The sequence below is a fragment of the Dryobates pubescens genome, chromosome 5 (assembly GCF_014839835.1).
Source record: "Dryobates pubescens isolate bDryPub1 chromosome 5, bDryPub1.pri, whole genome shotgun sequence".
Taxonomy (NCBI): domain Eukaryota; kingdom Metazoa; phylum Chordata; class Aves; order Piciformes; family Picidae; genus Dryobates; species Dryobates pubescens.
This window is the reverse complement of record NC_071616.1, coordinates 39231835-39247869: the sequence shown is the minus strand read 5'-3', so window position 1 is coordinate 39247869 and position 16035 is coordinate 39231835. Positions and strand designations below refer to the sequence as shown.

General features: G+C 41.6%; 1 protein-coding gene across 4 annotated transcripts in view; it reads left to right on the top strand.

Annotated features, from left to right (window-relative positions):
• The window catches only part of LOC104302471 (signal recognition particle subunit SRP54), a 38840-nt gene that overhangs the window by 2224 nt on the left and 20581 nt on the right, over positions 1–16035 (top strand). Inside the window, exons 2-16 of one of the 4 annotated variants that reach the window (XM_054162070.1) lie at positions 285–393; positions 1735–1826; positions 2388–2472; positions 2786–2890; positions 4119–4185; positions 4274–4331; positions 4997–5147; positions 6468–6616; positions 8096–8196; positions 8312–8398; positions 8813–8886; positions 9138–9246; positions 9990–10160; positions 10620–10715; positions 11597–12088. In XM_054162070.1, coding sequence (XP_054018045.1) covers positions 316–393; positions 1735–1826; positions 2388–2472; positions 2786–2890; positions 4119–4185; positions 4274–4331; positions 4997–5147; positions 6468–6616; positions 8096–8196; positions 8312–8398; positions 8813–8886; positions 9138–9246; positions 9990–10160; positions 10620–10715; positions 11597–11688 — 1515 coding nt within the window. In that variant the 5' untranslated portion in view covers positions 285–315 and the 3' untranslated portion in view covers positions 11689–12088. Of the gene's footprint in view, positions 1–284; positions 394–1734; positions 1827–2387; positions 2473–2785; positions 2891–4118; positions 4186–4273; positions 4332–4996; positions 5148–6467; positions 6617–8095; positions 8197–8311; positions 8399–8812; positions 8887–9137; positions 9247–9989; positions 10161–10619; positions 10716–11596; positions 12089–14008; positions 14201–16035 lie in introns of those variants that run through there. The other 3 variants (XM_054162069.1, XM_054162072.1, XM_054162071.1) reach the window with 3 other exon arrangements.

Sequence of the window (16035 nt, the reverse complement as noted above, 5' to 3'; positions counted from 1 at the left end):
GGAACTCTGTCTGGACTCTTTTTTTTCATGCTGTATTCAATGCATAAATATTGCAGAGTGAAATGCTTCTTAATTGCCCAAGTGAAACCTCTGTTTTTAAGTGGGCCATTAGGATATACTAAAATTAACTTCAGGCCAATAATTCCTAAATATAACGCTCAAAAACTTGTGTGCTTTCTGGAAGCAAATCTGCAAGGCAGGTTTCTTAACCCAGAAAATACTGCAGTCATTAATTTGTGAAGGCATAGCTTCAACTAGCTTTAATTTTAATTTTTGTTTTCCAGATTCTTCTGAGCTGTACTTGAAGCTGCCAAAATGGTTCTAGCAGATCTTGGAAGAAAAATAACTTCAGCATTACGCTCCCTGAGCAATGCTACGATTATCAATGAAGAGGTACGTGGGTATTCATGTGTGGCAGCACTAACATTCAGAAAGCAAAGTGCTGAGAAAGTTTTCAAGGGCTGATGAGAAGCTTGAAGTAGGTTGGTGGTAGTTTGAGGATTGTTTCTTCCTTCTAGGAAAAATCCTAGCTAGGGGATTTCCACCCCTGATGGCTGTGCTTATGGAGATCAGCGTTCTGAGGTGGTGGCACTGGAGGAGGCAACATATGCCTCAGTTTGGGTGGAAGGGAGGCCCTGAGACTATGCAGACTGCTCTGATTTATGTGTATGTGCCTGCAGCTAGGCTATGGAGATGTGTACTAGGCTGCTGACAGCTCAAGTGTAGAAGAACAAATAGCTTTCATCTACTGTCAGAAGTGTGAGGGATGTTTTATGTTTGCTGCCTTTATATTCAAGCCAACACAGTGTGTGGTTCTGGAAACTGTTGGGACTTGGTGTAGGGTGGTTTGTCTGTTTTTTTAATTGGGTTGAAATTATATATGTGTTTGCTATTATATGGACTGAAAAGCAAGATTGAAAACTAACTGATGTGATGGTTCAGAAGTGCCTCTAAGTAAATAAATGGCTAGAAACACTTTTCAGATAGGCAGGCAGGTAGCTTAAATTAACCTGTAGGACTGGAACTTGTGAACAGAGGAAAGGTCTTACTAAATCTTAAGCTGGGAGAGAAGTGAGTCAAACATAGCCAAATGAAATTTTTTCAGCAGTAGAAGCTTTTCACCTTAAAGAGCTCAAGCTGTGCAAATGAGACCATTCAAGCAAGTGCTATTTTCAGAAAAGCTTTTTGTTCTGGACTTTCTACTCTGAAAAGTCACAGAAATGCAGTTTAGTAGTTCTGAGGCACATTTGCTTAGAAGGCATACCCCAGAGCAACAGTGCAGCTTCTGCTGAGAATGTAGAGAGCAGTGTGTCCATCTTGCATTTAAGGAATACTTTCATGTACAGAGATTGTGCTGTGTTAGGAGATTGGTTTGTTGATTTCTTTTATAGCTAAGAGTACCCATAGGGAAGTTTAAGAAACCTTGCTGCCATGCAGGCTGCTGTTATCCTCCATGCAACAGAAAATGTTCTCTATTACACAGTTATAGTGTACAAATTGCAGACCAGGAACCCTTCTTTTCCAGTACTAGGCTTTCAAATTTAAATTGCATGTAGAGAGGAGCAAATACACAGACTGTTTCATGGCAGACAATATCATGAAAGGATTGCATGCATTTAATTTGCAAAAGCCTTGCTTACATCTGAAATGCACTTGAAGATTCTTACTTGGAACTAATACTGCCCTAGTCAATACTGTGTGTTGCAAACCCATTTTTTCTTTTGTGCTCCAAAGGTTTTAAATGCTATGTTAAAAGAAGTATGTACAGCATTACTGGAAGCTGATGTTAACATTAAACTTGTGAAGCAACTCAGAGAAAATGTCAAGTAAGTGGCATAAAGAAAATGCATTTAACTTCTGATGTTTGTGAAAGTTGTAATTTGAGGTTACAAAAGAATAAGCAACTTCTAACTTTATTAGATACACTCAGTTTAACAGGAAAGGACTGTTTGAACTAAATGTCTAGCTGGTTCCATCAAAAGAATCTGTCAGGTTTAGCTGGTTGGTTATTGCTGTTAGAGTAGTTTAAAACAAACTGTTGCTGTCATCCATGGAGTGGTGTATTAAGTTTTGCTCCTTCCTAGACAGGTCATCTTCATGTTCTGTGGTGGATACAAATTGATCTGTGTAGATGACCAGTGCTGTTAGCTTGGCTGTTTTTCAGATGAGTAATTCAAGTAGATGCCAGTCTGAAAGATGTGTTTCAGAAACCTGTTTTTTTGTCCTCCATACAGAAGTAGTATCTCTAATGCATGTCTCTTAATGATATCCTATCTGAAAACTCAAGGCAAATGAGAGTGCTGCTCCGTTTGCAAGGACTTCATTTGTTACTAGGTTAAAGTGATCCTTTAACTTATGCTAGTGTTTCTTGGTTTTCCTAAACTCAGGTCAGCAATTGATCTTGAAGAAATGGCATCTGGCCTTAACAAAAGGAAAATGATTCAGCATGCTGTCTTTAAGGAACTTGTTAAGGTAGGACTTCAAAATTGTGTATTAAATCACCTCTCTGGTACAGCTTGGGCTGTGGAAGCAGTGTAGTAGCAAGCTAAGCTTTAAGTTGTGAGGTACCTGCAGTTACATTTTCTGTTGTAAGGTTTCTTACTATTGCAGACAGTAACATTCCTCTGATGGAAACTAACACCTGGGCATGTCTCAGGCTAACTTCAGTTTAAGCTTCAAGTTCAGCTGTTGTTACTCTTCAATTTCAAGATGAAATAACAGTAAAGTACTGTAAGCTTCTGGAGTGTCTTTAGTTGTCCCAGAAACATTATGCTTTGTTCTTTAGCTTGTAGATCCTGGAGTCAAAGCATGGACACCCACCAAAGGAAAGCAGAATATTATAATGTTTGTTGGTTTGCAAGGAAGTGGTAAAACAACAACTTGTTCCAAGGTAACTTGCATTGAAACTCTGTGTGTCTGTTTTTCGCCCCTCAGAGGAGGTGGGTGGTGATTGGACTCCTTTGGCAGGATTTGCTTGTTAATCTGTGCTGTTTGTATTACTAGGAAAACAATCATTACAGTATAGGTACAGTTTTACATTGGGGGTTCTGAGATGAGGTGGATGTCCAAAGTAATACTATTTTGAGGTAATTTATGGCTAGTAGAACTTCCTTTAAGACTTTATTTTAAACTGAATTCTTGATGAAAGAATATTATAGATAATAAAGATTATTTCTATGCTTTGCTCTCTGGGTTTAAGACTAGTACCATGAATGGACCCTTTCTCATTCCATTGCCTGTTTAGGGCAACCAGTTGGCCTCAATGTTAGATAGCTCAGTTAAGTATGAATGCTTGGTGTGAAACTCATTCCAGTCCCAAACTTACTGAGGAAATTTGGATTTGTATTATTAAGGCTTAAAAAAGAATGCTAATGCTCTGAATTGACCCTTAAGCCATTTATGATTGTTGCTGGGAAGAAAATTTACCTTCTGGAAGAAGACTGATAGATCTTTGTTGCTCCTCTTAGCCATTTGATTCAGAGAGTCACATGTGGGCAGTATCAAATATATCACTGCTGATTTCTTAAGACTTTCCTAGTGCTTCTGTAGGCAAACCTATGCTTTGTGAGTTTGTCTTAGGTCAGTCAAATGCTCTGTGAATATATATTGTACCAGTCAAGCTGAATCTTTCAAGAGATGAAGGATTCCATCCATCACTTTAAAAGATGTCTTTGCAATGGAAATATCTTTGTTCTTCTGGAACTACAAAGAGCTGTTCGAGTTGTAGCTGTTACAGCACTGAAGTACCTACTGCATGGGATGGTTTTGTCTGTAAAAGCAAGGCCCATCTGTCATTCTAACAGTGAGCAGAATCCAGGAATTAATAAAATACAAAGTGGAATGGTTTATAGTCATTCCTTCCTCAGGAAACTGAAATCAGAGGCACAGTCAAACAGCTGTTTTCATCTCACCATTAATAATTACTTGTAAAACATCCTTTGCCCATTAACAGATGCTAACATTTGATACCTGTGCAGTGCTACTAAGGGGTCTCAGTTATAGGAGGGCTGGACTGACTTTGTGCCCTGTGTGTACTTCAGTGATTTAAGCTGTTACTCAGTGTCTTGCTTTCTAATGGAATTTTGGTCTGACTACTTGTTTCGGATTTGTTTTCACAGTTAGCCTACTTCTATCAAAGGAAAGGTTGGAAGACATGTTTAATATGTGCAGACACATACAGAGCAGGTAACACAGTATTCAGTGATGTGGTTCTTTATCTCTAATACTTACAGACTTCTTTAAAAATAGTTGTTTGATTATACCTGTCTTCCAGGTGCTTTTGACCAGTTAAAGCAGAATGCCACAAAAGCAAGAATTCCATTTTATGGGAGGTAAGCATCTTTCAGAATCACTTTGGAGAATGATTCAACACCAGTGATGTATTGCTCCTTATTGAACACCTCACACCAAGCCCCATTCAGTGTTGCCCTAATGGCACAGATTTGTTATAATACTTGCTTTGATCAGATGAAAATTCTCCCTAGTTCAGTACACAGCCTGCCAGTAGTAGCAGGTTGGGATAGTGTAAGAAGAGAGAAAGCACCTGGGACATTCTCTTTGTATAGCAGTTTATAGGCCTTTGCCAGACACATTGAGATTTTCAGGAAGTATCTTTGCAGGTTGGACCCTTAATTTTTACTGTCAAGTAGGGACAGCATTGAACCTAAAACAGATTTTATAAAGCAGTAAATAGCTTTCCCCAAAGCTTCACTGCAGCTGTGCTAAATGTTATTTCAGAGAAGGGCTACTAGAACTTAGTGCAATCTTCAGCAGGTTAGAGTCCTTTGTGCTACAGTTCACTGAATACTAAGGACAGAGGGCTTAGGAAGGCATATTTTCAATCAATTTTTGCTTGACATAAGAGGAAAGTCCCACTTGAAACCCAGATTTATAGTTAAGTTTACAGTCAAGTGATAAAAGTTTGAATTTGGTTTCTTGGGGGGAGAAAAGGATTACACATGTGGGTAATAAAGGATATGTTTCTCCTTGTGATCAGTTATACAGAAATGGATCCTGTAATTATTGCCTCAGAAGGTGTTGAGAAATTTAAGAATGAAAACTTTGAAATAATAATTGTTGATACAAGTGGACGTCACAAACAGGAAGACTCTTTGTTTGAAGAGATGTTGCAAGTTGCTAATGCCATAGTGAGTAGTTTCAAGAAGCTTCTGTCACAGTAATTTGACTACAATTCATTTATCTCCTCCTTTCCTGTGTGGCTTTTGCTCCTCTGGAATGTGTCAGTGCTTTCACTCCTAGGTTATGTTAGAAATTACAAGTGGATGTGAATGAAAAAGGGCTGAATGATCACTGCCTGATAGTTCTGCATCAGTTTTAATTCTTGTGTCTGTAATTCAAGCTGAAAATCCCAGCCCCATTAACAATATCTGTGCTGTTCATTACTCCAGCCATGCAAGCTGATAGAGTTGGGCAACTAAAGGGCAAAGGATTTTTGCTGGAAGTGAGTAGCTGGTATAAAATGCAGATGGAAGGCCCATACATTAATTTTTAAGCAGATGTGTAAGGCTATTGACTTCAAGTATCTTGCACTGTTTACCTCTATGAATACATTGGGTTCTAAGATGCATGCTCCTTATTTGCTTTAAGATGGAAGAGAGTAGATTTAGACTTGAATATTAGGAAGAAATTATTTACAGTGAGACACTGAAACAGGCTGCCCCCTCCCTGAAGTGTTCAAAGCCAAGTTGGACAGGAACTTTGAGAAACCTAGTCTAGTGGAAGGTGTCCTTGCCTATGGAAGGAGGGGTTTGAGCTAGATGATCTTTAAGATCCTTTCCAACCCAAACCATTCTGTGATTCTATGATACTTGCACATAACTAGATTACTGTTCCTGCTTTAACATTTTATTTTTCAGGATCTTTGCATTGAGAAACCAGATAAAAGAATGAGTCTGATCTGTTTTCCTGTAGTTATGTTCTAGATTTGTCACAAATAATTGACCTGAAACAGAAGATGTTTGGGTAACTTTGATCCATAAATGAAGCTGCTGCTTCTTGTGTGTGCTTGAAAAGCCTGGCTATTTGATTCTGGCAGTATGACACTTCCTACAACTGCTTTTGGCTAACTTGTTTTCAGTGGGTAGAATGCATGTCCTGCAGCTCTTAGTGTAGAACCAAAAGGAAGATACTGTTAGCTATTAATTGCTTGTTGGCCAATCGCTAATTAGCTTATTGGCTCAGATACTTGCTAAAGTGACTGAAGCAATAACTGTAAACCTATTCTTAATATTCTGTGTGGTAGGTGAGTCAGGTAGTAATGCAGCATCTGTTTTCAGATGGTCCTTTTGTTTTAAACTGCACAGGCCTTACGTACTGTTACTGGAGCAAGTTCTGCTACTGGACATAGTGCACAAACACTGTTGTCAAAAGCAGGAAATTACCATTTCTTCTCTTCTTTTTATTATTATTATTAATAATATTTTACTGTTACTCTTCATTTCTCCTAGCAACCAGATAACATTGTTTATGTGATGGATGCTTCCATTGGCCAAGCTTGTGAAGCTCAAGCTAAAGCCTTCAAGGACAAAGTAGATGTAGCTTCTGTTATCGTTACTAAGCTGGATGGACATGCCAAAGGAGGTGGAGCTCTTAGTGCGTAAGTATTAGTGCACAGCCAGCCATGAAATGTCTTGGTGTCTCACAGAGACCTGTCTGTGAAAGTGTCACTGCCACACTGCACAGAATCTGAGATCTGAGTCAGTCACAGCTGTGTTCTTACCTTACTTCTGGTGGACAGGGTCACCCATTGATATTGGAATGGGCTGCCCAGGGAGGTGGTGGAATCACCGTCCCTGGAGGTGTTCAAGAGGGGATTGCTTGTGGCACTTGGTGCCATGGTCTAGTCATGAGATCTGTGGTGACAGATTAGACTCGATGATCTTTGAGGTCTCTTCCAACCTTAGTGATACTGTGATACTGTAATATCAGTCAGAATTGGATATTGCAGTACAGTAGTGTGTATTGTCACATGTCAGACTTCTGAAAACAGCATCAAGCAGTTGTATTTATTGCATGGTATGTATGAGGAGATTTTGCCAAAAATACAAATTTAGACCTAACTACAGCTTAGCTGAAAAAATTTGCTTCTCACTTAATACCCAATATTTTGTCTAGAAGGGGGAAGAAATTATAGTCATGTCCAATGGCCTTAAAACCGCAATGCAAATCACACTTCTGGATTGCCACTGTCTTAGCAATTCAATAAAGAATGTCTGCAGTCATACTTTTTCAGGTTCTCTTTATGGACTTCCCATGTGCTGCACCTTGACAGGCTCTACTGACTAGAAAAATGTCACATTTTATCTGATAGGACTTACATGATGGCATGTCAGGCCAGTCTCCAACCACATTTTGAATGGTACACCTTGTATGGATCTGAAATGATTTGTCAAAACAGTCAAAGTTAACTGACACCAACTTGGTACATCACTGTCTGACTTTGATCTTAAGTGTTAGAGTTCTTAAACTGCCACATTTGTTTTGCTGTTAGTTATAGCATGGTGAGGGAAAAGCTTAACTTCAGAGCAAAATGGAAATGCCAAAGGCTTGTTGCAGTTGTCACATGCTTAGGTCTGCTCTGCTTGTTCTATACTCTGTAGACCAGAAGCTGAATTCACCTAAAAGCTAGTGCCAGCAGTTGATTGGTGAAAAGGTTCCGATTTTTGTGAAGTCTTAAGTTGTTTTTTATTTCCCAGTATTGAAAATGTCTGTTGTAGGAGGGTACCAGAAGGAAAACTTAATCAGTGCCTGTCTTATATGACTTCTCAATATTAGAACATAGCTGAGATGACTTCTTTTGCTTCCCTCTCAAGTTTCTTAATCTCAGCAAAAAAAATAAGCAACTTCTATTTGGGCTGAATTTTCAAAGCAGGGTTTGTATTTTAGAAAGCACTAATTAGAGAAACATCTTGTTAGCTACTCCCAGATTCCCATCCTAAATGCTAGATGGTTTTTACATGAATAGTTTAAGGAGCAAGAAAAACACTTCAGAGAGGATGCATTGTGTTGATGATGCCTGGCTGATAAGGGTGGGTGGCTTTTGAGAGGCTATTTAATGAAATGTATTTTACTGCAGAGTTGCTGCCACAAAGAGCCCTATTATTTTTATTGGAACTGGTGAACACATAGATGACTTTGAGCCCTTTAAAACACAGCCTTTCATCAGCAAACTTCTTGGTATGTACTGTGTAATTGTTACTTATAAGACACTTTGAACTGGATATTAGAAAGTCAAAATGTGATTATTTATTTTAAATGCTAACTTCAGAGCTGGTTGGTTGTTTTTTTCCAGGTATGGGTGATATTGAAGGATTGATAGACAAAGTAAATGAGTTGAAACTGGATGATAATGAAGCACTCATAGAAAAGCTCAAACATGGTAAGTTATTCCCAAGGCCTGGATAGTGAGTGTCTTACTGTGACCTGTAATCATGGCAGGTTCTCTCAGAGATGTCAACCACTGAAATAATTTGTGTTACGTGTCCAAGTAATTTGTATGTAGTGAAGAACAGTTGCTCCCTTAATAAATGTTGGCAGGCAAGTAAATGGAGCTATGATTTTTTGGGGTGAAAAGTCTGTTGGACTTGCCTATAACTGCAGAAGAACTAGCTTAACTTTCAAGTGTGCCCTCTAAAATGGTTTAGCCCTCTTAATAGAGAAGAGGTTTGTTTATCTACTTATCGATGCAGTGTAGTATTTGCCTGGTAAATAAGAATAACTGAGAAAGGACAGTTAGACTGAAATACCAGTGTGAATTCTGCTAATCTTCTTCTTTTTTGTTGTTGTACTTCAGGTCAATTTACATTAAGAGATATGTATGAACAATTCCAAAACATCATGAAAATGGGACCGTTCAGTCAGATCTTGGTTAGTTATCTCAATTGTAATGGACTTCCATTTATGTTTGATAAACATCTGCTGTAAAGTTTAAACTGGGTTTAGAGTCTGGGGGGGGGGGGGGGGGGGGGTGGGGTTTTTTTTTCCCCCAAGGTGAAATTATTTGCCTGCTGCAATATGTGACTACTGAAATAAAACTTGCTGTGCATATTTCTGGATGCTTAATTAAATTAGCTTTGCCTCTTCTGACACAACTTTTTCTCCTCCATTTTTAAATCAAGGGTATGATCCCTGGCTTTGGCACTGACTTCATGAGTAAAGGCAATGAACAGGAATCAATGGCAAGGCTAAAGAAACTGATGACTATAATGGACAGTATGAATGACCAAGGTAAAATGAACTTCAGCCACTATTTTACTTTCCACTGTTGAACAAACTTAGTGACCAGAGACCTTTTGGAAACCAGTTGGCCATCAGGCAGCATCCCCAGTGATGGAAAATGATGAGGAGCATTTCTCATTCTTAGAATGTCAAAGGGTACACGTGTCTCAAGCTTTCTGAATGAGTAAATATTTAGAGGTAGCTTGACAATTGTCTGTTGCTGCTCTGTCTTGTGTAGAGTAGGTGGAATTTTGAAGCATTCTTTATTACTGTAACTGCTGCTTAAATTACTACCACTATGCTTGCAAATTAAAGCTACATTCAGCTTTCATCTGTCATTGCTATCTTTTTTCCCCACTCACCTGTGAGTTTACTTGGTGACTGGTCTCTGGAATTCAAGGTGTGTTGTTTCTAATTCACCCATAACTTGCAGGAGAAGTATGCTCTTACCCTTGTGTAATACCCATTGATATGGTTTAAGACCAAGTGTGTTGAGTGTGTGATTTATTCAGGTGCCTTTTTCTATCATGATGATTAACACATGAACATAACAGCTTTTCAGTACTATAATATTCTAGGGACTATGTCTAGGTAAAATTCTGTATTGTCACTTCTAAAACTTTGGGGTTTCTTGTTCTCTGGCTTAAGACTAAATACCTAAGAATGAGAGCAAGTTTGCTGCCACATATAACAGGTTTTAATGTCAGTAACTGAATGACTTTTTTTTTCCCTTTCCCATGCTTTAATTGCAGAACTTGACAGTACAGACGGTGCCAAAGTATTCAGTAAGCAGCCAGGAAGAATCCAAAGAGTAGCAAGAGGTTCAGGTGTTTCTACAAGAGATGTTCAGGAGCTTTTGACCCAATATACTAAGTTTGCACAGATGGTGAAAAAGATGGGAGGCATCAAAGGGCTTTTCAAAGGTAAAATCAAAATGAAAACCCCCAAGCAAACACATTTATTAACTCAGTGGGGAAGGTCACTTGATGGCTAAATACAGAGGAAGTGTGCAAATGTCAATTGGATGTTGAAAGAGGAGAAAGCAAGTTGTAGCTCATGATGTTTGAAACCTTTATGTAACTGGTAAAAGCTGAACTGTTTTTCATGACACACTAACTTGGTAGTGAAAACTACTGTGGTTTTTGCTTTATCAGTGTAGACTTTGTTACTAGTACAATACTGACACTTCAGTCTGTTATGGGGGGATGCAGGGACTGATCCTTAAAGCACTTCTAAGTGGCTGATGTAGCAGGGTTTGACTCAAGGCCTCTCATGAATCTAAAATTAGCAGGTAAAATTCTGGTTTAGCCTCATAATTAAATCCATTGTCTTACAAATCCTTCCTTTCTTTCTCTTTCTTTGTTGTTTGTTTGTTTTGTTAGGTGGTGATATGTCAAAGAATGTAAACCCATCGCAGTTGGCCAAACTGAACCAGCAGATGGCAAAGATGATGGATCCAAGAGTTCTTCATCATATGGGTATGTGTTGGCTTCTTACAGTTTCAACACAGGGCTACCAATTGCAGTGAAAGAACTTGAAATGTAAGGTGAAATGAGAATGTGTGCATTATATATCAGTATTGTCTATTTCTGGGCTTTCTAAGAGGAACCAGAAAGTTTAGTCCACATGTCATGAATACTTTGTACTTGGCAGTGCTTAATGTAGTCTCTTCATTTTGATTCAGCACTCAGACTAAGCATTTAGAGTGGTGTCTGATGAGATAACCTGACACATGATCATGGTAAAAGAAATCAGTTTCTAAACTTTCTTTCCCTTTTAAGCTTTGCCTTAAATAATTAAATTTGGTGAGAGCAGCTTGAAATAAAAACTCCCAGCCTGAAACTTTACTAATGCTTTAATGGTCAATCCTTGGAGGTTTTCTTCTTTGGGTCATCTTAAAACCCGCATGAAGCCTGGTGTTTTGCAGACCTTGTTCCCAGCAAATGGAAACATACTAGAAAGGAAAATGTTCACCAGAAGGATCTTCCTTTAGTTTTCCTCAGCAAATAAAGCCTGTCATCAGACTGTAACTTGGTTTACAAGCATGGAATATGTTTTCAAGTAACATCCAAACTGTAGCATCACAGACCGAGAGGAAATATTTTAACCACGCTATTGGCCTCTAGTTTGGTTTTTACCTTTGCAGTTTTATCATTCTGTGTAAATTTGACTTGAATTTTGGATGTGAATTACTCAGTTGTCCATTTTTGACAGCCATTTAAAACTGGACTTGACAGTCTTGAGCTTTGCCACTTGTGTGTTACTGAAATAGGGTGTGTGCTGTAATGAGGCCTCAGAAGCAAGATAGCTGCGCTCCAGAGTTCATTAACACATCCATGTTCTCACTTATTTTCTGCAGGTGGCATGGCAGGGTTGCAGTCAATGATGAGACAATTTCAACAAGGTGCTGCTGGGAATATGAAAGGCATGATGGGATTCAATAATATGTAAAGAAGCCTTAATAAAAATGGACTTGATTGACTCTTCATTGTAACTTCAGTGAACAAATTGGCTTTCTTCCTTTTTACAGTGATGAGGAGAGTGGTCTTTTGAAATCTTATTCAGGCTTCTGAGTTCCTCCATCTAATTTCTGAAAACTATTTTTGCTTGAATTAGTTCTTCTCCACTTATACCTGATGGCACAAAGAGCAATCCAGTTTAATAGAAGAAAATCATGATGTAAAATTTTAATATTTAGAGGCACTTTTAAATTGTTTACATCAAGTGGCAGCCATTATATTTGTAAACAGCCCTGGTCTTTGGTTATAGTAACATAACATGTCACAAATATGCTGTAAAATAAAATCTGAGTGGTTATAAACAAGGGAAGGACTTGTTTCTTCAGTTCTTTCACAGCTCTCCTCTATCACTGTGTAATCAGTTTCCCTTTGTTTCTAATGATTCTTGTAACTCTTGTTTAGCACACATACCATAAGAGTAAGTATCTGAAATGTGCTATTGCTGCTCAGGTTGGAGCACTGTTAGAAGGTGGATGTGCTGTGCTTAGGTCTGTACAAAACTGTTCTCCAAGGCTTTGCTGCTCTTTCCCTCTACATAAACAATGGAGGAGAGCTGCATAGCTATGCAGATAACCAATTGTCTTGTGTACTAAAGATAATCTTCATACCACACTGCCAGTTGAGCAGTCCTTACGGAGATAATTTCTAATACACACTAGATGGAGTTCTGCTTTATAGGAGAACAAGAATTTTTAGGGAGTATGGGATTGTGTGTGTGTATATCCTGCAGAGCACAGTGTACAGAAGAAAATACTAAAACCATAAAAGAACAGAAACTCATCTTCTGTGTGTTCTCTCAGTTTGATGTTCTGAATTGGAGATTAATTGCATCAAGCAACTAAGAGATATGCATGGGCAGTTGCTGGCCTTTATGAAGCTTCTTGTATTTGTCCTTCACGGGCTCTCAGCAAGTTCTGCTGAAAAGTTTTCTTTGGCAATGAAGAAGCCTGAAAAATTAAAGAGGCAGACCAACTTCACTGGAAATACTTAAAAGACTGGGGTCTGTCTGTGTGTATCTTACTGAAAGGTGCTGCTGCTCAGGCAAGTTAGCTGTGTTTGGACACATGGCTAAATAAAGTTCATTGAGAACTTGAAGTAGGTAAGGAAGGGTTTAGGTCATTAGGATTGTAGCGCCCAGGGAAGGCCACTAGAAGGAGCCAATGACCAAGTGATGCACAAAGCAAGCTCAGTCCTGCTCTGTACCTTTCAGGAGCGGTAACATCCTTCAGTCATGCTTTTACCTGGTTGCAGGATCTTAATAAGCTTTGACAACCAGCACACGAATATAGAAATAGGTTTCTGTTGCACGTTCAATTATTTTGGGAGGTGGTACTCGGTTGATAGAAGTAACCCTTCACCAGCTATGAAATAATCATGTGCTACATACTATAATTCTTTGGAAGCTGTTCTTAATGATACAGGATTGAGGTATAGCACTTAATGTCGTGTAAGTAAGTCCAGGTTACAGCCATTGGGTCCAGTCTTTTAAAACTAAGTAAAATTGCTCACTCCTCAGTCCCATAATGAGGACATTTCAAATTACTCCACTTTAGCTCTTTTCACTAGTAGTTGTCATTGCCTAATGTGCCCCTTGCCTAGGTCGGCCCTGGCTCCTCATTCAGGCTGGGCCATCACCTGCAATGAGGAGGCCTCTCTACAGGCTTCAAGGGAAAAGAACTCTCAGCTCTCAGCTGGACCAGTGGAACAAACCAATTATCTGGCAAACACCTTTTTCCTGCCTGCTGGGATTAAGTGTTATTTTCTCACTCAAACACATCCCATGGGCCAAGGCTCCCATGGTTTTTCATTTCTTTTCTTGTCCTGTGGTTTGTCTTTTGTGTTCAACGGCCTGAGCCAAAGCTGCTGAAAGGCAGAGCAAGCTTGGCTGCTCCTGAGAGGGCTCCCAACTACTGCTGAGTATCTTCCTGTGCTTCTCAAAATGTTTTTCTATTATTTCGCAGATTTTTATGTACATCATCTTCCTACAGTGTTGTATTTCCCCAAAACACACAGAGCACCTCTCGGCGGAGGGGCTTCCCTCTGGTTGTAAGCACGACTGTGCCTGGCAGCCCGGCTGCCTCTGGCCTCTTCCCCATCCCTCTCCGGAACCCGGTTGTTGCCGGGCTGCGGAGAGAAGATAAACGACAGAGGCCGCTGCCGGCTCTGTCCCACTGCCCGGGGTCCCCTTGGCCCCGTCAGGACAGGGAGGGAGCCCGGGCGGCCGCCCAGCAGGCCGCGGCGGGCCGCAGGCGCCGCCCCGGCGGGCGGTGTGACGGGCGGTGCCGCCCGGCTGCTCGCCTCCCTGGGCCGCGGCGGGGCCGCTGCCGCCCTCCCCCGGCGCCGCGGCGGGCGGGAGGATGGAGCAGGGGCTGTCCGCCATCACCCTCTACTGCGCGCCCGCCGCCGGCCCCGCGGCTGCCGCCTGCACCATGGAGCCTGAGCAGGTGAGCGCGGCCGGCGCAGCGGCTTCTCCCCGGTCTTTCCCGGCCGGGCCGCCGCGCTGCTTAGCCCGGGAGGAGGCCGCTTCCGGAGGAGGGCGAGGCCTCCCGGGCCGCGGTGGGGCGGGCGGCGGCGCTGGGGTCCGTGCGGGGCGTGGGTGGTGGCCGCGTCGCCCGGGGGTGTGCGGCAGCTGGGAGAGCCCCCAGCCACTGCCGGGGCTGCGGTGCGGGTGGTGGGCTGTGGGGTCCCTGGCTGCGGTGGGAGGCGGTGGGTCAGTCAGTCTGTCCCTCTGCCCATCCGACCTTCCTTCCAGCGCCCTGTAATCACAGTGAGCACGACGGGCACGCATGTCTCGGGTGTCTCCTGCTCACTGTCAGGTAATGCCTACGACAAACGAGCCTGATAAATATTAAATGGAGACAAGTTTCCGTGCTGTCAAGTTCGCGAAGGCATTGGAGATGGTCAGGGACGCCAGCTTTTAATTAGAATGTCACCTGGCGAGCTGTTGTACCCATCGCACTGACCTCGGCCTCATGCTGAATGTTTTATGCACTGCACCATCGCTGGTTACTGTGCCTTTCCAAGGCTTTGTATTCTGAGGCTCTTTCCTTACAGTCATCCTCTGACTAGTATTTTGTTGTCTCCTGCTTTAGAAAGGTTCATGCTGTTTAGTTCCAGTTGAAACCCGAGGGTGGAAAGTCAAGCCACAGGGAAAAAAATTCTCAAACAGGCAGGCAAGATAACTTGGGTAGAAATATTTCTCATTAACTAGCACTGTCACAGGATGTCAGGGGTTGGAAGAGACGCAAAGAGATCATCGAGTCCAACCCCCCTGCCAGAGCAGGACCATACAATCCAGCTCAGGTCACAGAGGAATGCATCCAGATGGGCCTTGAAAGTCTCCAGAGAAGGAGGCTCCACAACCTCTCTGGGCAGCCTGTTCCAGTGCTCTGTGACCCTCACAGTAAAGAGGTTCCCCCTTGTGTTGAGGTGGAACCTCCTGTGCTGCAGCTTATATCCATTGCTCCTTGTCCTATCACAGGAAGCAAGTGAGCAGAGCCTGTCCCCTCCCTCCTGACACCCAGCCCTCAGATATTTATAAACATTCATTAAATCCCCTCTCAGTCTTCTCTTTCCAGACTAAAAAGCCCTAGGTCCCTCAGCCTCTCCTCATCAGGCAGTGCTCCAGTCCCCTAATCATCCTCATAGCCCTCCACTGGACCCTCTCCAGCAGATCCCTGTCCCTCTTAAACTGGGGAGCCCAGAACTGAATTGTCAGTTCAGTGCAATTGAATTGCTCACGTTTCTGAAGGGGAGAGTGGACATCACAGACTCTGGCATTTTTGGTCATAAGCTCTCATAAGAATACCAGAGCCCAACAGATTAAAAGTTGCCAAAGTGGATAGTCTGCTTTCCTCCTCAATGAAACTTTATTGCATCATCTAATATTGGCTGCGCCGGTTCTCCTGGCTCACCTGCAGGCGTCCTGGAACACCTCATCCTTAATTGTAGTTTTTTTATTTCATCTGGCATTTTGGTTGTGGACCAAAATGCCATTGTGCTGGGTATTGTACCCAACACTGTCAAAGTATGTCCTGTTCTGTTTCTGGCCAAAAGGTGAGGTAAGAGGGTGAGTGTAAAGAGGGTAAACAAAGAGCAACAGTTTCAGGTGCTGATTTCCTGACAGGTGAGGCTTGGAAGGGTGCCATAAAGCCATTAAAAATTCCAACAGGGCAGCTAAAAGGAAAAGGAAGTTACTTGATGCTGTTCATGTGTGTGTTAGCTAGTGTGGTGAAAGCACAAGGGTGACTGGCCATTGCGTCTAGTAATTACTGGAATA